Genomic DNA, 22,752 nt, shown 5'->3' on the forward strand with positions numbered 1-22,752 from the left:
ACAGCTCTACCCGAACTCAGTTAGTTCCATAGTAGGAACCATTTCCTTGTTTCATCACTTCGTTAGACCTTTGTCTATGGACACGTTTAGCTCAATATGTTCTATCAAGAAGAATTCAGCCTGTCTTAAGTCTTCCGAGCTCCGAAGTTACTACTTGACTCCCCGCCCCGGGTATAAAATCTTGCATGGCTTTTCCAATAACGTCCCGGCTTGGAAGAGGCATTATTTCGTTGTTATTGTAGCTGGAGGGTGGTCGTTTCGTACGCATCGGAGAATGGCCATCAGTGATCCCGACATCAAGCTAAACAAAGACATGAAGAAGCAAATATGTGCCTAGGTGAAGCTCAACTTCGACCTAGAAACCTTCCTTTTTGAGGAGAAGTTAGTTAGTGCGGGGCTGAGCCCGGGTAGGTCTTTACTTCGGTTACACACACTTCGTTTCTCCTATGCTAGCTTTCTTATTAAAATGACATATTTCTTCTTCACAGGTACTATGGTGGATATCCCGGTCTCCAAATTATTCTCTGACATGAAGAAGAGGAAGGCATCTCGCATCGCTCCCCCAACTGCCGAGCCCATCACTACTGCTGCTGTTTCGGCTGCTCCAAGAAGGAAGGAAGATGCCTCAGTGATTGACCTAGTTGAGGAAGACTAGGGAACTAAGTCCCCAGCGACCCTAGCTCACAGACCCGAAGTGGCCCAGAAGCCAGACCTCTGGCTCATCCAACCCGAGGTGGCTACTTCCAGCGTGGTCCCTGAGGAGGTCCAGAGTACCTCCGATGCTCATGTCGCCACACTCAAGAGTAAGGAGGTTGTCTTTCCTATCGTGGTCTCCAAATATGCCAGGATGCCGCGCTACAAGCTCTCTGCCACAGCCTGGGGGCATCTAATGGTGGTAAGTTTTCAAATTGAATTCTCTGTTCCTTGTATTTCTTCCAATCTTGTTAATCAGCATGATCCTTCTTGTAGACAAACTCAATGATCCACTTGCTGGTGGAATAATCTGATCGCCAGATGGAGTTGCTACAGATTTCTGAGTTGAAGGCAAAGAGCTTAAAAGTGAAGTTGCAGTTCGCTGAGTCTAAAGTGACGGAGAAGCAGGCCAAGATGTTAAAATTCATGGACTTAGCGAAGAAGTGGGAGGCTGTAGCGAAGCGGAAGGATGAGCGCATCCGCGAGCTGGAAAAAGAATCGAAGAAAATAAGGCTATCCTTGCTAAATGCACAGCCATCTTCTTCGAAGAGTTAAAGGAGGTTGGCGCTTCTGCAATTTGGGCCTAAAAGGCTTCTTCAAAGTTCAATGACTTTATAAGCGAGATGACAACGTCGGCATTCTGCAAGGGCTTCAAAGTTTGCCACTGGCTGGCTAGGCGTGCCTTCCCTCAGTCTGACCTCAAACCGTTGCTACCATGGGGCTTTCCATGGAAACGGTGGAGCAAGCACAGGGGGAAGACCCAGACTCTGAAGAGGATAGCGAGGACGCCGCTGACAAAGAAGCCAAAGAGAGGTCGGGGAACATCGACGTAGCCGGTGATGAAGTCATGGGGACTGATGAGGTTCTTGCTGCGAGCACATCCATGGAAGTAGACCCGGTGAAAGATTCTGAAGACGTTGAAGGGGGGGGGGGGGGCGAGGGGCCCCACCAAGACTGAAATCTGCCTCTTTTAATGTACTCGAACTCTTTTACATCAATACAATGTACTTGTTCACTAGCAATCGTGTTGAAAGTCTTGGTTGTGCAAAATTTTCTAAGTATGGATTAGCCTGAAGTGCCGAACAAACGAGTTAGGCACGAGTAGGAATAAACCAGTATTAATGTATGCCGAAGTAGGCAGACACTATAGGGTACATACCTGACCTTCCTACATACGGGCTACTTTTACGATTGCCCATGCCAAAGCGACTAGGTCTTAGGTTGCCTATGCTGAAGCGACTAGGTCATAGATTGCCTATGTTGAAGTGGCTAGGTTTTAGGTTGCCCATGTCGAAGAGGTGACTAGGACTTATCTGCCCATGCCTAAGAGGCGATTGGGACTTATATTGTGCCGAGGTCTTTTGTTAGCTCGACACCATGGCCCTTAGGTTCTGGGAGTGACCTATAGTCCTCTCTCCAACTTGGTGTCCTTTTCACTAGCTCGGTGGTCTTGTGGACTTAGTGAAACTTTGGGGATGTTGGAGTCGCGAGTAGACCTGTTCATGGGCCGGGACGGACCAGGCTTTTACTCTTTATTAACAGAAAAATGTTAGGCCCAAGCACGAGCCCGAGCCCGGTCCGACCAACGGGCCTACAACTTGGGCTTGAGCCCGGCCCTGATAAAAAGCCCGAAGCCCAAAGCCCAAGCCCGAGCCCGAAGCCCGACCTAATAAAAGAAATTCAAAATTTTCCCTATTCAAATGAACATTATCTATTTTAATTCAAATGTTCTTCCCCTATTTAAATGAACAATGGGCCTACAAGTGAATCAACAACCTCCTTAAATCAAAAAATTTATTCAAATGGACATCACATAGGGTTTTTACTTAGGTTTAACTATAGGTCGGGCCGGGCTATTTTGGCAAAGCCCGAGCCCGGCTTGAATTTTATGCGGGCCGGGCTTTTTGGCCTAAGGTTAAGCCCACGGGCCAAAAAGCATGTTCAAGCCCGTCCGAGGGTCGGGCCGGCCCGTCGGGCCACCCGGCCCATGAACAGGTGAATCAACAACCTCCTTAAATCAAAAAATTTATTCAAATGGACATCACATAGGGTTTTTACTTAGGTTTAACTATAGGTCGGGCCGGGCTATTTTGGCAAAGCCCGAGCCCGGCTTGAATTTTATGCGGGCCGGGCTTTTTGGCCTAAGGTTAAGCCCACGGGCCAAAAAGCATGTTCAAGCCCGTCCGAGGGTCGGGCCGGCCCGTCGGGCCACCCGGCCCATGAACAGGTCTAGTCGCGAGCTCATAGATAATACCTCCTCAGATTGTCAACGTTCCAAGCTCGAGGTACCTGCCCCCCTTCCATGGTCTCGAGCTCATATGTGCATTCTCCGAACACTCATCTCACCCTGTACGGACCCTCCCAATTCAATCCAAGCTTAGGTACCATCACTTTACGGAGCACCAGGTCGCCAACTCAAAACTATCGTCTCTTGACCTACGCATTATAGTACCAAGCTACCCGCTGCTGGTATGCCGCAGTCCGAATGTATGCCAAGTCACGCACTTCTTTGATCAGGTACAGGTTAGTTCGAAGTTCATCACCATTCGCCTCCTCGTTATACGGTTCAAACCGCAACGTCGGTACTTCGATCTCTGCAGGGATCACGACCTTCATTCCATATGTCAAGTTGAAGGGCGTTTCATAGGTTGCAGTCTTGACAGTCGTCCTGTGGGCCCAAAGGACACTAGGTAGCTCCTCCACCCATAACTCCTTAGCTCGCACTAAGTGAGCTTTCAATTTGAAGAGGATAGCCCTATTCGTCACTTCAGCCGGTCCGTTCGTCTGCGGGTGTGCCATCGAAGTGAAGTTTTGCTGAATCCCCATCTCGGCACACCAGTTCTGGAACTTGATATCTTTGAAATGCTTCCTGTTGTTTGAGATCAACACCTTGGGTAGTCCAAAGTGGTACACTATGTTTTTCAAAAAAAAAGTTCTACACATTCCGAGCTATAATTGTCACTAGCAGCTCAGCTTCCACCCACAGCTTGAAATAGTCCACCGCCACAACTAAGAATCTTCTTTGCCTGTCCCCACTATGTGAAGGGCCACGGGCTAGTTAAGTACTTTAGATCGATGGCTGGTTGATGGAGGATATTAGCGTGTCTCTGGCAGTTGTCGCGTTTCTTGACAAGCTCGAGTGCGTCTGCCTTCATGGTGGGCCAATAGTACCCTTGTCTTAGTGCCTTTTAGGCTAGTGCTCTGCCCCCCAAGTGTCATCCGCAAAATCCTTCAAGGATGTTGCAAAGTACCAATTCTACTTCTAAAGGCCGCAAGCAACGTAGGTGGGGAAGCGTAAAGGACCTCCTGTACAACTGACCATCGATAAGGACGTACTGAGCTGACTGACACTCTACCCTTCGAGCTATGTTGCGTTTTGGAGGTAGGGTCCCATGGAGTAGATAATCAACAAGTAGGTCAATCCAGCTCAATTCTGCTTGCAACACGGGAGCGACCTCTTCTTCTCCCCCGCCCTTGGGAATGCTAGGCCGAGGCAGGTCTTCTATGTATACTGTCGACATAGTGTTGTCATTGGTGCTTTTCAATTGTGACAGAAATCGGCCTCAGTGTTCTCAGATCTCGGTATTTGTCTGATGAACCAGGAAAGGAAGGAAGGCAAGAGTTCCCTTACCCTAGCTAGATAAACCGCCATAGTGGAATCTCGAGCTTCATAGTTGCCGTTGACTTGGTTTACTACTAACCGAGCGTTGCACACTACGAAGTGCTTTACACCCATTTCCTTTGCTAGAATTAGCCAAACAATCATTGCCTCGTAGTCTGCCTCAATGTTTGACACCTCGAAGCCGAACCGGAGAACATACTCCAGCTTTACCTCACTCGGACCATATAGTATTAGTCCAACACCACTTCCTCGTTGGTTAGATGAGCCGTCGATGTGGAGGATCCAGGGCTCCTCATCCTAGATCGGTTCTACCCTGACTGGGACCGGTGCCATACTGGTTGACGCCTCCAACGTTTTAGCGGGCTCAATCAACTTAGGTGCCAACACACTGAACATCCGTTCTGCTACGAAGTCCGCCAAGACTTGGGCTTTGATCAACATCCATGGCTCGAATCAGATCTTGTACTCGCTCAACTCGATGACCCACTTCATCAACCTACCAAACACCTTGGGCTTGAGCAAAACATGCTTCAAAGGCTTGTTGGTATGGACAATGATGGTGTGGGCTTGGAAATACGGGTGTAGTTTCCGATCTGCTACTACTAACGCGTACGCTAACTTCTCGATATTAGGGTATCTAGTCTTTGCATCCTACAAAACCTTACTCACATAGTAGACAGGTCGTTGGACCTGGTCTACTTCTTTGATAAGTATCGAGCTGACCACCTCGTCACTCGCGGAGAGGTACAATTTCAGCTCGTCACCTTCCTCAGGTCAGGTTAAAACTAGGGCGGTACTTAAGCACTTTTTCAGCTCGTTGAACGCGAGTTGGCACTCTTCGGTCCATGCAAAATCTTTATTCTTTTTTATTGCCTTAAAGAAAGGTAGGCACCGACCCACCGATTTAGACACAAACCGGTTTACAGCAGCTACCTGTCTAATTAGCCTTTGGACTTCTTTTATCTTTTGGGGTGGTCTCATATCTAATATAGCCTTGATTTTTTCCGGCTTGGCTTCGATGCCACGTTGGTTCACTATGTAACCGAGGAATTTTCCCGACGCGACCCCGAAGACGCACTTGTTCGGGTTTAGCTTCATGTTAAATATTCTTAGAATTTGAAAAACACAATTTAAATCATCAATTAAAGAGTTCAAAAACTGGGTCTTCATGACCATATCATCAACATAACACTCCATTTTATTACCAATCAACGATTCAAAAATATTGTTTACAAGTCGCTAAAAAGTTGCTCTAGTGTTTTTTAACTCGAAGGGCATTACTTTGTAAAAATACAACCCTAGCTCAGTTTACAAAAGAGGTCTTGTCCTGGTCGGCTATGTCAATCCTAATCTGGTTGTACCCAGAGTAGGCATCCATGAAGCTCAACAACTCATGCCCTGAGGTCGCATCTACTAGGCAGTCTATTATGGGAAAGGGGAAGCAGTCCTTTGGGCAGACTCTGTTGAGGTCAGTGTAGTCGATGTACATGCGCAACTTTTCATTGGCCTTCTTCACCAAGATAGGATTGGCCACCCAGCTCAGATAATGAACCTCTCTAACGAAGTCTTCTACGAGAAGCTTCTAGACTTCCTCGTTAGTTTGTGAGTATCACACTAGGGTCAATACCGAGCATTTCTGCCATGGTCCAAGCAAAAGCATCTAAGTTATTAAGTAAGAAACTTACTAGTTGTGATCAAAGAGATTCGCTTATTAGAGCGCCGATCTGGAGGGTCTTCGTCGGCTCGGTTTTGGAAATTGGTACATGGACTGTTTCCTCCATTAAGGCAACTCGTTCCTCCATTTAATCAGATGGTTGCTCCAGTTCGACGTCATCCGCCAACTTCGCCTTGTTCTTCAACACATCCACGTAGCACTTGCGAGACTTGAGCTAATCGCCTCGTACTACACCTACTATACAACTCATCGGAAACTTTATCGCCAAATCGTAAGTTGATACTATTGCATGCAAGACGTGTTGGATGGGTCAGCCTATGATCGTGTTATAGGGGGACAGAGTCGCGACCACTAGGAATGTGTGTTCGAATCTCACTAAATTTGGCAATGTCCCTGCTATAACTGGTACTATGATCCGGCCAAGGGGTCTAACCTCTTCACCGCTGAACCCCACCAAGGGCGTATCTGTCGGCTTCAAATCGCCCTGCTTTGGCTGCAATTTGTTGAAGGTCCCTTTGAATAGGATATCAGCTGAACTCCCGATTTGTTGAAGGTCCCTTTGAACAGGATATCGGGCGAACTCCCGGAGTCCACCAAGATCCGCATTACCTCAAAATCATTAAGCATGAGCTTCACAACAAGAAAGTTTTCATGTGGATACTATATCCCACGTGCATCGTCCTCGGTGAAGTAAATGGACTCTTTCACTCAAGGTTACTTCGGTGGGTTCTCTGCTTCCTACTCCAGTTCCCTGATCGAGGTCCTCCCTGCTACTGTAGTACATCCCACTACAACGGATCCGTCGGTGATCATATTGATCATCCCACGGACCAGTCTTTCTTTAGGCTACTATTGCCGAGGTGGATGATCATTATGCTCGCTTGACTCTAGAACATCTCTCCTCTGATCAGTTTGCTAGTCACCTTGCTCCCTCCCCTCGCGTAATATATATTTCTTCAGATACCCACGATGAATGAGCTCCTCGATCTCGTCATGGAGATTCCAACGGTTCTTAGTACTATGCCTAGTATCGCGATGAAAATGATAGTAGACATTCGGGTTCCTGGTCGCTGGGTCTCACAGAGAGGGGGTGTAGGACGTTCTTTCCACAGGAGGGGTTTTGGATCGCCGACTCGACCTGTAACTCCAAGATGGGGACTACTTCTCTAGAGAGGTGACTTGCTCTTCTTTTTCCTGTGCTTGCTGCTGCTTGTTCCTTCTTCTTCTCTGTTTTTGGGTTGAGAGATTCTTCTATGCTCATGAACCTCTAAGCTATCACAAAGAATTTTGTAATAGTTTTCGGACAATGTACTCCAAGGTACCACGCAAACTCCTTATGCTTCACTCCCTTCCACACTGTAGTGAGGCGCATAGCTGGATCAAGCCCTGGCATCTACAGACACTTTTCGTTGAAGCGCTTGATGTAGCTTCTGATCGACTCATTCTCCCTCTGGACCACGTTCAGAAGGCTCTCTCGGGACTTCGGACACTTCTTACTAGTGATGAAATGAGTAGTAAACATATCTACGAACTGAGCCCAACTTTTGATTGAGCCCGGCGCGATGCTTCTATACCACGTCCTAGCTAATCCTTTGAAGGTAGTGGTAGATAAGGCCACACACATGCACGCTTCGTCTGCTCCGGCAAGATGCATCTGAGATTGGAATGCGTCCACATGGTTGTTGGGGTCGAAACTTCCATCATACTTCTCCAATTGGCGTACCTTGAAATCCTTCGGCATCTAGGCTACTAGTAGTCCTTCAGCATCAGGGATGCTATCGAGCTCACTTCCCCCCTTTCCTTGCCTCGCTCCAGTGGTTGGCTGTTTCTTGCTGGCGGGCTGTTCCTGGTGGAAGATCGGCAAGTCTTGCGACGTCACCGTTGTTGCTTCTTTATTGGTTCCATGTTGGTGCTGTCGACCTTCGTGTGATCAGGTATTTCAACCTTGGTCCGCTCTCACTCCCGAACACTATCGTGAGGTGGGACAGAGTTCCCTCCTCCGACCTCTTCTCGGTCGCGAGGTCGCTGCTGGCTGTTACGGGAAGCTGAAGGATCTCGTCTCGAGTTTGCACCTCGTACTCTGAGCTAATTATCATCAAGCTGCAGCCCGCGAATCTCAAGCCACGAGTGTTGTTACTGACTGGTCCTCGCACGCTGGCTGTCCTCGGGCCTGTTTTGGGTTTCTCCTTTGAGAAGGCGGGGGTGTATGCTAACTGTCCACTCTATCCCAAGATGGGTATGGTCCCGGGGAGGGACTGGAACCTATGGGTTCCCCACACTCTGAGGAGGAGATCGGCATACACCCTGCCGCTACTGATTATGGGCTCGGTACTGGTTTTGGTTTTGATTCTGAGGCCGATGCTGATACTAGTGTTGATGCTAGGACTGCAACGGTGGGAACTGCGGTTGATGATGTTGGTAGAAGTAGTACTGCTGGAATTGTTGGAACTAGTGCATTTGCAGCTGCATGGTTCGAACATTCTGGACCAGCTCGTCGAGCTGTTGATGCCCGACTCCAGGAAGGACTATGGAGGGTTCAAGCACAAAGAAAGTGGTGCTTACCTGGGGCAGGGGAACATTCAGTGGCTGGGTTTGGTACTGAGCCTGCTATGTTTATATAGTTGGGATCATAGAAACAATGAGGGGGATAGTGAACTGGCCGATATAGACCGTGGGGAACTCCTGGCTAGCTGAGGTCTGTTCCTATCCCCCAGAAGTGGTCCTACAGCCGCTCTTTGCGGTGTTTCTTGTAGAGGCCATTGAATGGATGAAAGAGTAGGGAATATGTCGGATTTTCGATCATATTCCCACAGACGACGCCAATTGATTGTGCACGATTTGGATGCTCCTAGCTGTAAGGCAGCTCAACGTCGGTTGCCAAGTGGATCGCTCGAACTACAAGAAAGAGGGATCAGAGAACCTGGGGCGGCTAACTCGGCGAGGTCGCTCCGATGCTTAAGTTAGTGCTCAATAGGTAGATGTGAGCTGGAAATCAGTAGAGTAGGGGGCTAGAATGCACCTAGTCGTGCGTACGTGAATCTTGGGGGCTAGTGCCTTTATATAGCAGGGCTGCCGTGGGCTTCACAAAACCTTTGCAAGATCTTTGAGCCGAGCGAGTAGGAGTTCATTCTGCACCGGTAGGTGGGTAACATACTAGCTGATAGTGCTTATCGTCTCCATCCTATTCGAGCGGGATGAGGATAAGGTCTATAGCTTCGCGTCATGATCCCGGAGGGCTCAGAGATAATTGACAATCTTCTAGAATCTACTATATGTCGCTTTGTCAGTCTCAACCATCTAAGGTGCCCAGAGCTCAGTGCTATCCAAGGTGATCGGGACTCTTGAAGTGACTCAACTCGCCGAGGTGACCATAGTGCTTAATCATCGTCTAGTTGGTGGGCTAAGTCCACATGTCCTCTATTTATCTAGTCGGGCCAAATCGCCCCTCATCATATATATAGATTTTTATAAATTTATTATATTATTTATTTTTTCTAAAAATATGTATATATGTTAAAAATACTTGTATTTTTTGTTTTTACTTTAATTTTTTCAGTATATTTTATTTTTCTTTTAATAATTTATTAAATTAAAAAAAATAAGTGAGATCCGAAAATTCAACTTACCGATTTGGTTTGAATTTAAATTTAGTCTGATCAAGTCGAATCTCACATAAATAATGTCCGATCGAATTCGATTATTAGATTGTATTGAACTTGGTGCATTTGTAATGGACTCACATTGCACTGACTGGATCGAATTGGACCAAATTCAGTCCAATTGATCAGCAATCCGCACTCAATATTAAAGAATGCGCTTATTTTATTCCGTTGTCACTTGGCTGCAAGATGCTTTAAATGCTAATCAATTACACCGCCTAGGTGGGCCCAAACTTGACTTAATTTGAATTAACCTCCTCAACCATTCAATTGACTCTGTGACAAGTGTAGGATTCTGACTCAACCGAGGCACATGATCTAAAAGTCCTCGAATCAGTGGGCGCTAGTCTGATGACACACTATAATGTACCTAGCTGAAGGCTAGCAATTCCCCTACTCCACCTCGTATCAGCATGAATGCCATCTGTCGCCAATCTAATGGTCAAATCAGAAACGTGTCCTTTCTTGTGTGAAGGAGGGGGCTCTCTTTATTGAACTCCAACCCAATATGGGTAATTGCAGGACAAAAATGACTGTGGACCGAAGGGACTCAAAATAAACCATCTCACCATTGGGCGGACCACATCTATGCAAATCTGACTATCTAAGTCGAATCTTTGACCGGATATCAGTTGACCAGCAGAGAGACAAGGCACAATGTGTCTAACATTGTTTCATACCAGCATGACAGAAGTAGAACACTAAAGCCACAAGAAGTTCAGAGTCTGGTTGAGTTTTTCTGTCGAATCATACTCAATTGAGTGAGTAGTTCAACTTGGATGAGTGGCTTGAAGCTTCCTGGGTTTCATTTCATCTCCTCCTTGGCATTTAACACACAACACTGCACTATGTGGTTGACAGGTAGAGACTTTAATTGAACTCCTACCTGCATTTTCCTCCTCCTTTCTCTTTTATTACACTCTCCAACTCCCAACTTGTTGCTTACTGCTTACTGCTTACCACCTTTCCTCTTATTTTATTCTCTCTCTCTCTCTCTCTCTCCATCGTCTGTGGTTCATCTTCCCATCTCTATCAATGGCATCCTTTTCTTCTTATTCTTCTTCTTTCTCTCTTTCAACTCTATCACCATACTACCATCTCATCTTCACTGGTCTAGCCTTCCTTGTATCTGCATTCATATTCTTCATCTCGAGTAGAAGCAAATCCAAGCGACTCAATCTTCCTCCTGGGCCACCCGGGTGGCCTGTGGTCGGAAACCTCTTCCAGATTGCTCTCTCAGGGAAACCATTCTTCGAGTATATCCGAGATTTGCGTCCCAAGTATGGACCCATCTTCACCTTAAAGATGGGGACTCGGACCATGATTATTATTAGCAGTGCCGAATTGATTCATGAAGCTCTCATCGAGAAGGGTCAGGTCTTCGCAAACCGCCCCAGGGAGAACCCCACCCGTACTATCTTCAGCTGCGACAAGTTCACTGTCAATTCCGCCCTCTACGGCCCAGTTTGGCGTTCCCTCCGGCGTAACATGGTGCAGGGTATGCTCAGCTCCACCCGGCTTAAGGAATTCCGTGATGTCAGGTCCTTGGCAATGGAACGCCTCATCGACCGGCTCCGAGCAGAGGCCAAGTCCAACGACGGGCTTGTTTGGGTGCTCAAGAACGCCCGGTTCGCCGTCTTTTGCATCCTGCTTTCAATGTGCTTTGGCGTGGAAATGGACGATAAGGACATCGAAAGGATTGACGACATGATGAAGACGGTGTTGATCACTCTTGACCCGAGGCTCGACGATTTCTTGCCAATCTTAAGCCCATTCTTCTCGAAGCAACGCAAGCGAGTCATGGAAGTACGTCAAGAACAGATACAAACAGTCCTCCCCTTCATCGAGAAGCGACGATCCATCCTCAAAAACCCAGGATCTGATATGACCGCTGCTCCATTTGCTTACCTCGATACACTCTTCGATCTCGAAGTCGAGGGACGCAAGTCATCTCCGAACGACGCCGAGCTCGTCACGCTCTGCTCCGAGTTACTGAATGGCGGGACCGACACGACGGCCACTGCACTGGAATGGGGTATCGCCCGATTGATCGAGAACCCAGATATCCAATCGAAACTCTACGCCGAGATCAAGTCCACGGTCGGCGATCGGAAGGTGGACGAGAAGGATATCGAGAATATGGTGTACCTGAACGCCGTCGTAAAGGAATTACTTCGAAGGCACCCTCCGACGTACTTGTCGCTCACACATGCAGTGACTCAGCCAGCAACGTTGGGTGGCTACGATGTGCCCACCGATGCCAACGTTGAGATATTCTTGCCACCCATCTCCGAGGACCCTAACCTATGGTCAGAGCCGGAGAAGTTCAACCCAGATCGGTTCGCATCGGGGAAGGAGGAAGCCGATATAACTGGGCTTAAGGGACTGAAGATGGTGCCATTTGGGGTTGGGAGGAGAATCTGTCCGGGTCTAGGCATGGCAACGCTACACGTGAACCTGATGTTAGCCAGGATGGTGCAGGAGTTCGAGTGGAGTGCTCACCCCTCCCAACGCAAGATAGACTTCAGCGAGAAGCTGGAATTCACGGTTGTGATGAAGAACACCCTCCGGGCTGTGATCAGGCCGAGGACTTAAAAGCTCCTGGGATCTGACACTCTGGCGAACTCACTATTTTCTATAAATTATCAGAAGCTTATTTTCTGTTACTCTATTTGCCGAAGAAAAAATTTTACGTTGTCTGTGAGCTGTGACTGTGATTTCATCTCTCTTAATTTCCATAGTTCTTTTTATTATTTTCTTTCACCCTTGCTTTTATGTAGTAATATATATAGAGAGTAATATCCAGTAAAGTAATCTCAGTTTGTAGAATTAAATAATGAAGTTGTGAATTGTGAGTTACTATCTATAGATAGTGAGATAAATTGATGGTGAATTGTCAAGAATAAAAGGAGTCGACAAAAGGGGTGGCTGTGATGAACCTAGCTAACTGATATATTGCTGTTTGGTCTAGATGATCTACGTCCAAGGTGGGACCAATCAGAGGGAGTGCTTCCTGATGCTTTTAATGTGACTACGGGAGGGATTTGGTTTGATGACAGAGATATGGAGCATTTAAAGAGAGGGTAGGTAACCGGAGTGATAGTAGCCAGAAGGTGAAGAAGAAGAAGAGACCGATCGAGCAGATCCCCTTCGGATAAGAATAGTAGTTGGTTTGGGTTTGTTTTCTTAGAACCCATCCAGTACTCGGCAGTCAGCACTCAGCTCTGCTCTGTCCTCTTTAACTCCTACCCTTATTCCTGAACTGACTTTACCAACTGGGCAGATATTTACTAAAGACGGGTCCCCACTGAAGACTCGTTTGTAGAGATCAACTATATATTATATATTCAGAAAATTGACTCTATATTCAGAAAATCCACACGGGTGCCCCTCATCCCCCAGAACAGTTTGTTTTTGACAGTTCAAACTTGGGCAAGTGCACAAGAGAGTAGTTTTGGGCTTCCTTCTTTCTTTCACTCTTTCTCGCTCTTGAATTGGTTTCAATTCTTTCATTAGAAGAGAGAGAGAGATATATGAAACTCTTATAAAAAAGAGGCAACATGTGGCTGCATCAAATTTGCATGATCATCATGGTGTGTAGTGACAAGAGATTCGGCTTTTTTTTTTTTTTTGGGGGGGGGGGGGGGGGGGGTTGGTAAACTCATTAATAAATCACCACCCCATCTCCATCTCACGGCTGATCGGGAATATTATCGTTTATCTGTAATACTGCAAGTAAGTCAACAATGGTGGGCTCTACAACCGTTGATCGGGGTTTCTTGCATAAGGGCAACTTTTTATAAGTAATATTTATATAATAATTAAAATAGGGTAAATTTAAAAAAAAAAATCAAGAAAGGGCACTACAGTTCGTCTTCCTCCTCTCTTATCTATTCGTGCGAATGATCATAATATTCCGGCGCTCCATTGAACCCATCTTAAACCCTCTAAGATTGCCTTCATCAACGGCACGAATGGCATGGATACTCTCGACATAGCCTTCCGATTATTAATGCCTTTCGTGACAAACCGAAAGGAGTGCACGTCTGTGTGCGGATTTGAGTCCACAAGGCTTCGTCGCAGATCAGATGACTCTCGCTCAAAGATTGACAGGCGTGCTCCGACTCTGATTTGCTTTTGCGCCTGAGGATCGCGCTTCCGGCTTATCCAAAGAAGTCAGACTGGTGTTATTTCGGGTTTCCGTTGTCTCGCCCGCCATGGTTATAGAGCTTTGCTTTTGATTTGTTACTTCTCAGAGACGACTGTCACTGCTGTTGTTAGTTTTCGATAACGAAGAGAGGGAGCGATAGCTGTTTCGGGTTTCCGTTGTCTCATCCGCGAGCATAATTATTGCCGGCGACCTTAACCTCCTACAAATCCAGAGACGGAGGAGGAAGACGAGCAGTGCCTTTTTTGATATTTTTCTAAAAAAATTATCCTATTTTATTTATCATGTAAAAATATTATTTCTTTTCAATATCAAAGGCAAAAAGTTGCCTTTATCCGATATAACCCCTTTTTTATCACCTAATTAAGCCAATTGGCATGCACCTTCGACCTAACGTGCAATGTTTATATTGATACAATAATAAAGGAAAAGTTGGTAAACGGATAAAAATAATATCATGGGACTAAGGATAATTTATTTTTTGAGTATCACTTTTTCATGTCTCTATAAATAAATTTTTCATAAAAATAAAAAGTTGTAAATACTTGATCGAACAAAAATATCTTTTTCAATAATAGATTTTTATGACTAAAATGATCATCGTCTTATTTACATGAAAAACAAAAAAATATAAATAAGTGTTGGATGAATATTTCTTGACTAAAATCTTTTGTTATTTTTATTGGACACTTCTATCCTACACAAAGGTATATCAAATACTTTAAACCATGAGTGGCTTTCATGCTCTGATGATGTCCGTGTTTAAATTCTTCGATTGATTAGATGTATATGCCATTGAGATAGCATTGGGTCGGCTTGGTCAAACTCGGCTAACTTTTAAAGTATGTACAGTCAATTAACTACTTTACCCCCTCACTTGGTCGGTTATGATATGAATCATATTAATATGCATCAATACCTACAAGATAAAAAAAAAAAGGCGTATAGCTGAAATATTGATACACACCAATACTCACATGTTTCAGGTACATCAATATTTTACTTCTTAATGTTCAATCCATTGTTCAATTGGTTGATTGAATTGATCAATCCAGACCGTTTATTAGAAAAAATGTTTTTTTTTTTTTTGGTTTCTTTTGAATCTTTTAAGTTTGTATTTATTTCTAGAACAAAAAATTATGGCGTAAACATGCAAAATCTTTTGCTAATAAGCATGTATATGGGGTGGCACAGTGACACTGTCCACCCTTGTGGTAGTAACATCTTGTTAATTTTGTGATGGTTTAATAAAATTTTTACTTAATTTATCTTAAAAAACCTAGTGATTCTGTCAATTGGACTGTAGATTTATTTGACTTGGTCAATCGGCCATACGCTAGATATCAATTCTCTCTATTTTTTCTACGCTTTTGAATATGTGTACAATTTTTTATCATTTTTTTAATTATTGTTTTCTCTGCATTTTATCTGTTATTTATATTTATATTTTTTTATTAGGTTAATCCACTTGACCCAAACAATTAATTGCAAGCCCACGAGATAAAGGATCAGGGTATTCTTTTTAAAACATCACTTTATGTTAGTTTTTTTTCTTTTCTTTTTTGTTTTGAACCAAAAAGCTAAAATTAAATTTAATCTATTATAGGATATGAATAACTTCCTAAACTAAGTTAGGAAACAATACAATTTGGGCACGCTGGATGTCTTATGCACAAACTTTTCCCATATCCATACCCACAAGACAAACTTCTTCCATCAAATAACAAAGGAAATATTCTTATGCATGTCTGTGGTGGAGTCCAGTTCTCCTGCACACAAGAATTCTGTCCACGTCTACCTACATAACGTTGCAGTCACACGTGGAGAACATTTCATCCTCCTACATAGTATTATGCACGGAGAGATGTTCTCTATGCATAAGGGTAGTGTGTTGTGTGTAAATGTAAGTAGAATTCTTGTGGGCAAGAGATCCAGAGTTGTCTGTGGTGTCCTATGGGTGGAGGTGTGGGGGAAGAATTTGTGAGTTAACAGTAGAACCCACGTTACTCCACAAAAAATTTATACTTTTGAACATAAAATTGTTTATCCCTTCATTTTTAAATGAGAGGATAGGCTAGCCATGTGTTTCAATGCAATTCTGATTAGCTGAAAGCTTTGGCTGTGTAACTGGCTGTGGAACCAATGATAAGGCCCCGTGCTAGTGATAAAATACAGGGGGCCCACAGTGAGAGCTTGAATGGTTATGAGTCCCACGTCGTATTTTATGACTAGTGTGGAACACCTATTGCGTTCAGCTAATCCTTTCTTGTTTCAATAACTCTCATGCCTTAGGGCTTTGCTTTAATTTATATATATTAGCGCAGCCCCCTCCAATATATATGATGACAAAAAGTGGTTAAAAGAAAGGAAAATTTTACATTATTTGTCCATTGCAACACAAATTACTATATGTACAAATATTAGATGAAATGTCCTCCATTGTAGCATATATTGAATATCCATTTCCAAATAGCACATACACCATAGATAGCAAGAGAATCTAGGTAATAAATGACTATAGCTAACAACCAACTTCAAGGGAAAAATTTTTCTGTTAGGGGCCAACAGCATAGCCTGTTGAGACAGTTTCTGAAAATGTTACGTTACAATGAGAATGGGTAAATTAGTAATTATATCTCAATTTATTTTGACTAAATACTAAAACATAGGCGTGAATAGGTGAACTGCCCAGAACATGCCCAGCCCAGAAACTGTCTCAACAGCCTATGCTGTTGGGTCCTAACAGCCAAAATTAACCCCAATGAAAAAATTCATAAGTTTATTGAACTTGCTGACAAGTTATTGAGATCAACGAGAAATTAGAGAGAGGGAAAAAGGGACCTGATAGCTGTACGTTAGTCGGTTTTGGAAAGTCGCCTTCTCTCTCACAATTGTCAATTTGATAGATGATGATAGGCAAAAGTAGCACACCATTCTTCTGTTGCCATGTGGATGTTCAGAGCCACCTTGTATCACCTCGGGACCTGATATGGCGTTACCTGTAGGACGGCTCATGCCACACCTGAGTACCCGAGCTCAATTGCAGACAGCTCGAAGAAGACCAACCTGCATTATCAATCATCACCTCGGAGCGTTCATGCGGCCCAGCCCAGCCCAGGTAGGGGTGTCAATTGGACTGGATTTGGTCCAATGTGGTCCACTCCAATACAAATGGACCTGGTCCAATCCAGTCCAATGAATATTTTGGACCGGTCTAGAGACTGTTCAATATGTTTAAATTACTGTTAATTTAGATTGGTTTCAACTCAAACCTGGTTCATTGACACTTATGTTCTTATCTTCTATCAATGGATCAGATATTTGATTAATCTAATATAAATTCATTATATTGGTCCATCCAATCTGCCCAAATTCAATATGTCTTATTGGTCCATCCATTCCGTCTAAATGGATCCAACCAAAAACCGGTCCATTGACACCCCTAGGCCCAAGCATCCGACCGGCATTGTCCACCCGATTTGTACCTTTCAGGCTATTTAATGCCTTCGAGATATTTGGGGGGAAAGACGTCCACGTAGCGGTGGTTACATAAGTCTCCTCCATTTCTTAACGAAATGGTGAGTGGTCGACTTGGTGACCATTCTCGAGTGTCGCCTAAAATCCTGGTGGTTGAGGCTCATTACTTCCAAAACCGGTCCATTGACACCCCTAGGCCCAAGCATCCGACCAGCATTGTCCACCCGATTTGTACCTTTCAGGCTATTTAATGCCTTCGAGATATTTGGGGGGAAAGACGTCCACGTAGCGGTGGTTACATAAGTCTCCTCCATTTCTTAACGAAATGGTGAGTGGTCGACTTGGTGACCATTCTCGAGTGTCGCCTAAAATCCTGGTGGTTGAGGCTCATTACTTCCAAAACCGGTCCATTGACACCCCTAGGCCCAAGCATCCGACCAGCATTGTCCACCCGATTTGTACCTTTCAGGCTATTTAATGCCTTCGAGATATTTGGGGGGAAAGACGTCCACGTAGCGGTGGTTACATAAGTCTCCTCCGTTTCTTAACGAAATGGTGAGTGGTCGACTTGGTGACCATTCTCGAGTGTCGCCTAAAATCCTGGTGGTTGAGACTCATTACTTCCAAATATGTCATGGACGTTCTGGTCATTCCCCAAAGCCTATATAAAGGCACTTCCTCGCTCTCAAATGGTATGTTCTCCTAGCTTGGCACTAATTTGACCATCAAAGCTTTCTTGCCTGGGTCCACAAACCGGGCACTCTGATGTCGTCTCCCTAGTAGGTACAGCTCGCGTGACCTCACTTGACTTACCATTCCAACAAGGACCGAAGCAGATCGAGCGACATCAATAACCATAATGACGTGGTTAAAGGAGATGGATTAGAGCCCTGATGATGTGGCTTAATGGGAGGATTGTAAAGGGTCAATAAGAGAAAGTAAAGGAGGAAGCAAGAAAGGGATTTGGAAAAAGGATGCATGGTGTAAACTGCTTTGCTTTGTATATACTAGTAATTAAGTATGCATGTGCTTTGCACATAATTTTTTATGATTTTTTATACTTTTGTATCTATAAAAATTGTTCTTATTTGGTACACTATGATGAATATATGATGTTAGAGATGTGCTCAAATATTTTCTACATTTTTTTTGTATTTTTTATACTTTTGTATGTTTTCATATTTTTTATTTTTTTTATTATTTAACTATAACATCAAAGGTTGACACATTTCAGTCCAAAAGGTTGAATTGTTGACTCTCCACCAAATAGGAAAACAATTCTTTTTTGGGTTGGTTTTAAATTTATATTTTATTTCTATCATCAATAAAAACAATTATTCTTTATCACACTTAATTTTTCTTTAATATGGTTAAGTAATATAAGATTTAATGAAACAATGGAAGTTGATACCCTTAATATAAGACTTAATGTGAGGGAATTGAATGAAAAAAAATGCATTAATTCAATTACATTTTGTGCCCATAAAAAGGAACCAAATTAAAAAAATAGGGGTATTCTAATCAAGAATGTGATTAATGAATGTTAGGCTAAGTTTGGGAGTGCTTATTTGAAAAACAAATGATCATGAATGCTTAGTGAAAAAGCACTTATTTCAAATAACTGCAGTATATAAGTATTTTCAAAATGATGTGACGGCCAAAGACATGCGAGAAAGGAAATAAGCGTTTATTGAATAAACACTTGTTCTCAAAATAAATACTTATTTTAAGTACTCTCAAAGTTGGCCTCAATAGGAATTAATATCTTAAATATAAATTGAACGAGAAGAAAAGTGATTGTTCAAATTACATTTTTATCTTTACAGTTATAGAGGGACCAAATTAAAAAAATTGAGACATTTTAATCAAACAAAATTTATTAAATTAGTTATTCAACATAAAAATCAAAATGTCTGTATGACCCAAAAATATGGCCAAGTGGTAGGTTTGGTGAAATGTATGGTTGCCAAATGAACCACGCCTAAGCCCATGACAATTAGAAAACACTGGTGACGAGCCTTTGTGATCCTGTTCATTTCTTTATCATTTAGTGTTGTCAGTCATTGTAGATGGGTAAAGGGTTTCCTTCCCAAGCCCATTAATTTTGGTTTCTGTATCACGAAAGAAAGGAGAAATGAGCTACCATGGTAACAACTCCTGTACACTGCAAAGTGTTTAGTGTTGGACCAGGGACCATTTTCTTTCTTCTAGGACCATTTTCGTCTGATTCAAAACTATTTCCAGACCCCGACTTGGGCCTGAGCCTCCCCTGTCCCCAGGCCTTTTGAGACTTGGAAGGGATCAAGGCAAGTAGATTAACTTGATCCAGCCTCAATGGTACAACCCACATCTCTCTCTCTCTCTGAAAATCACAATTCTGCATTTAAGAATAAGAAAATAAAAAGGGTTATTTGTCACCCAATTAATTTTTTCAACATACCAAGGGTCAAGGGAACAACAGACAGAATATGTAACAGATATGGATCAGAGGGATTAAAACCAGAAGGAATTACAGAGAAAAAGGATTTGCATATGGTTCATTGGTTCTCCTTCACATTACATTATAGAGCACCAGTGAGTTCACAGTCTAAATGGATCCATTATATTTGTCAACCCAACTATATATGCAAGATGGAACCTCTTGTCTTTCAAACCATTCGTACTTCTCTCTATGGATACTTGTTTTCTCCTCCATCCAAAGCCTCTGTGTCTAAATAAGAAGAGGGTTTCAAATACAGGATTTTGTGCATGTTAATGCATCTATAACGTAATCCAACACCATTTCCCATTTTCACGAAACCTTGTCGATTGTCAAAGTAATGTCAAGATCGAAAAGGATGGTAACCCCATGTAGAATAAAAGATAGTGATAATGGAAAACCCGTCAACACAAATCCAAATTTATTACCAAAAATAAATCCAAATTCAGGAAAACATTTTTCAAGTAAGTGGTTCGATGCTTGGTCGGGAGTTCCATTACTGTATCTGAGAGATACTAAAGAATTAAAAGGTTACTAAAGAATAAACTCGCCACCAATTGATTTGTTCTTCAATATTTACAGTGTGCAACTCTTTGCATTAACAACTCATAAAGAAAACCATCTTAATTGATAGTTATGATGGAAAAGGACCTATGAAGTAACAAAAACACCATTTCCCATTCTCACCTATCCTTGTTGATTGTGGTAGTAACTCATGCAAAATAGAAGAGCAACAATGAAAAAAAAAAAAAAAACTTCTCAGAAACATGAGAGAGACGCCCCAACATTAGTACGAAACCCATCAGCAAAAATCCAAATTCAGGAAAACATTTTTCAAATAAGTGATACGATATCTGGTCCATCGGGAGTTCCATCAACGTATTTGAGATACTTAAGAATTAAAAAGCTACTAAAGAATAAACTCACGCCAATTGATTTGTTCTTCAATATTTACAAGGTAGAATAAAGGCTGCTATATCTGCGTCTTCGAGCTTCAAAGTGTGCAGTTCCTTGCATTAACAACTCATGAATAAAACCACCATAATTATGATGGAAAGCAAGGATGGGTTCGTGGATATACCTCCAGAGAACACTTTATCTTCTGCAGAAGAAAGCAACAATAAAACCCATAAATACAAATAAATATATAGGAATTCAGAATACCCAAGTCAATAACAATTTGTAACTGGACCTTGTATGAATAATAATCTTCTAAACAAAACTTACTACACTGTTTTGGGTGGCAAATGCACCTCAGCCCAACCCCACAATTGCCCTTCGGCTTTGTGCACTCGCTACATATATTCGGTACATGGTCAGGAATATCAAAAGACACCCTTGTCCCCAGCTGAAATCCTTCGGTAGAAGTGTCTCTGTAGACTCTGTTGTAATGAGAGCAGCCTAGATCTTTTGGATCGAAACCCATTTCCAGTTTCTCAGAATCATGAACAAATAAGCAAGAGGAGATCCCTTGTGGTTCTTGTTTTGGAGATGGTCCACAATCATGGAGGCGGGTACAGTTACGGAGAAATGGGGAGAAGGATTTTGTCCGATTCAAGCAGTTGAAAAGAAGAAGTGAATTTGGTTGAGGTGGAGAAGGAAAACCAGCTGAGAGAAGGGAAGGAGAGACATAGTGGAGTGAAGAGGTACAAGAAGAGTGAGAGATGGTTAGTGTTTTAGCTCTATAATCTATAGAAGAGATTGGAAAAAGACCAAGAGAGGTTCGAAAATATACCTTGTGGGATCTGCATAGGAGCATTCTGTTAACTGGAGATGATGATTCCACTGATTTCAGTAGAGTAAATGGGGTTTGAATTCTGATTTTACCACAGAAGCTAGTGGGAGTGGGTTGGGCGGCACACAAAATGGAGAGAGTGAGATTGAGAAGGAGAAGATGGAGAGGATTGGTTTTCTTGAATGTCTCCATTCTGACTCTGTTAGTTTGTTTTCTGTTTTACAAATTTGATGAGAGAAGAAAAAAATTGGTAGGTGGTAGTTTGGGGATGAACACAGAAGTGAGAAAGAAGGTACAGAAACAAAGAATCTACTTTTGATCTGCTATGAGTATTACTTTCTTTGTATCTAGACTCTACTGTCTGCTTTTTAATCTTTGGTAGGTTCTTGAGGGACCCATGTGAAAAAACTTTACTTTTCTCCGTCTCTTCTTTAATCATGAATTCCATCTTGTTCTCTGATTCCTCTCTTTTATATCAATATCCTCCCATTTTATTTATTAATGTATTCGAAATTGATCAGACTTGAGAATAATTAGATTCTCATTTTATACAATCCTACAGAAAGGGAAAACAATAATAAAAGGAAATGAATGGAAATGCAAATGATTATACCCTTCATCTTGAACTTTCGTACGCCAGCCATACACCAGGATATAATTTTGTTTGGTCAGACTCAGACCTTTCTTCAATTTTTTTGTATCATCGGGTGATCTTCAGTCCTTGTGATTGGCCACCGTAGAGAACTTCCAGTCTCAGAAAAACCAGGTCAGTCTAAGCTAGAGTTGATGTTTCAGGAACAAACACTGCTACAAGAAAACAACTACCCTTCCTTGCCTATCAAAATGCTTAAAAAGCTTCAAAGTTGATTTGCCACAGAGGGAAAGACTAGAATCTCTCAATCATTTCACAATCAGATCACTGCACATTCTTAACCAACCCATTTCAATTTGAGATAGTGTACTGAACTAAACAACCGGGTATAAGTCCTATGCGTATTCGCTCTTCCAGGAACTCCACTCATGACTGCAGATGCTGCATGCATGGCTCGCTCTGGAAGACGAGACCTCTGGACTCTAATATTTTCTTTCTTCTTTCTTTTTTATTTTCTGGGTGTATATTCTTGCCCATGTTGAGAAGAGATATCAAGTTGGGGACAAGATTATTAACGTGGGACCTCCATAGTTGTGGCGAAATCAACTCGATTTGAGTAATATCTCAAGCTGATCGATTAGGTGCAGCGGCT

The 22,752-nt window shown here is 43.0% G+C and overlaps 2 protein-coding genes and 1 long non-coding RNA gene across 3 annotated transcripts; 1 reads left to right on the forward strand and 2 right to left on the reverse strand.

Annotated features, from left to right (window-relative positions):
• Window positions 1–3,129: 3,129 nt before the first annotated feature.
• On the reverse strand, window positions 3,130–3,519 carry LOC148871095 (uncharacterized). Its single transcript, XM_088970010.1, has one exon. It carries the CDS (start codon window positions 3,517–3,519, stop codon window positions 3,130–3,132), a length of 390 nt encoding a protein of 129 aa, XP_088826136.1.
• Window positions 3,520–9,815: 6,296 nt separating this feature from the next.
• LOC148871096 (cytochrome P450 77A2-like) lies at window positions 9,816–12,513 on the forward strand. Its single transcript, XM_088971360.1, has one exon. It carries the CDS (start codon window positions 10,685–10,687, stop codon window positions 12,242–12,244), a length of 1,560 nt encoding a protein of 519 aa, XP_088827486.1. The 5' UTR covers window positions 9,816–10,684; the 3' UTR covers window positions 12,245–12,513.
• An 8,062-nt stretch (window positions 12,514–20,575) lies between these two features.
• Window positions 20,576–21,724, reverse strand: LOC148871097 (uncharacterized). The gene is made up of 3 exons (XR_016108054.1): window positions 21,509–21,724; window positions 21,001–21,381; window positions 20,576–20,875 (listed from the first exon to the last, which is right to left on the reverse strand). It is a non-coding gene; the product is annotated as an uncharacterized LOC148871097 (long non-coding RNA).
• Window positions 21,725–22,752: the final 1,028 nt, after the last annotated feature.

This window comes from Nelumbo lutea, chromosome 2 (assembly GCF_056320005.1).
Source record: "Nelumbo lutea isolate HS-2025 chromosome 2, American lotus-T2T, whole genome shotgun sequence".
Classification (NCBI taxonomy): domain Eukaryota; kingdom Viridiplantae; phylum Streptophyta; class Magnoliopsida; order Proteales; family Nelumbonaceae; genus Nelumbo; species Nelumbo lutea.

What these genes read in the sequence shown, in the direction of transcription:
- LOC148871095 (XM_088970010.1), bottom strand. Translation starts at nt 3,519, where the DNA reads ATGGGGATTCAGCAAAACTTCACTTCGATGGCACACCCGCAGACGAAC.
- LOC148871096 (XM_088971360.1), top strand. Translation starts at nt 10,685, where the DNA reads ATGGCATCCTTTTCTTCTTATTCTTCTTCTTTCTCTCTTTCAACTCTA.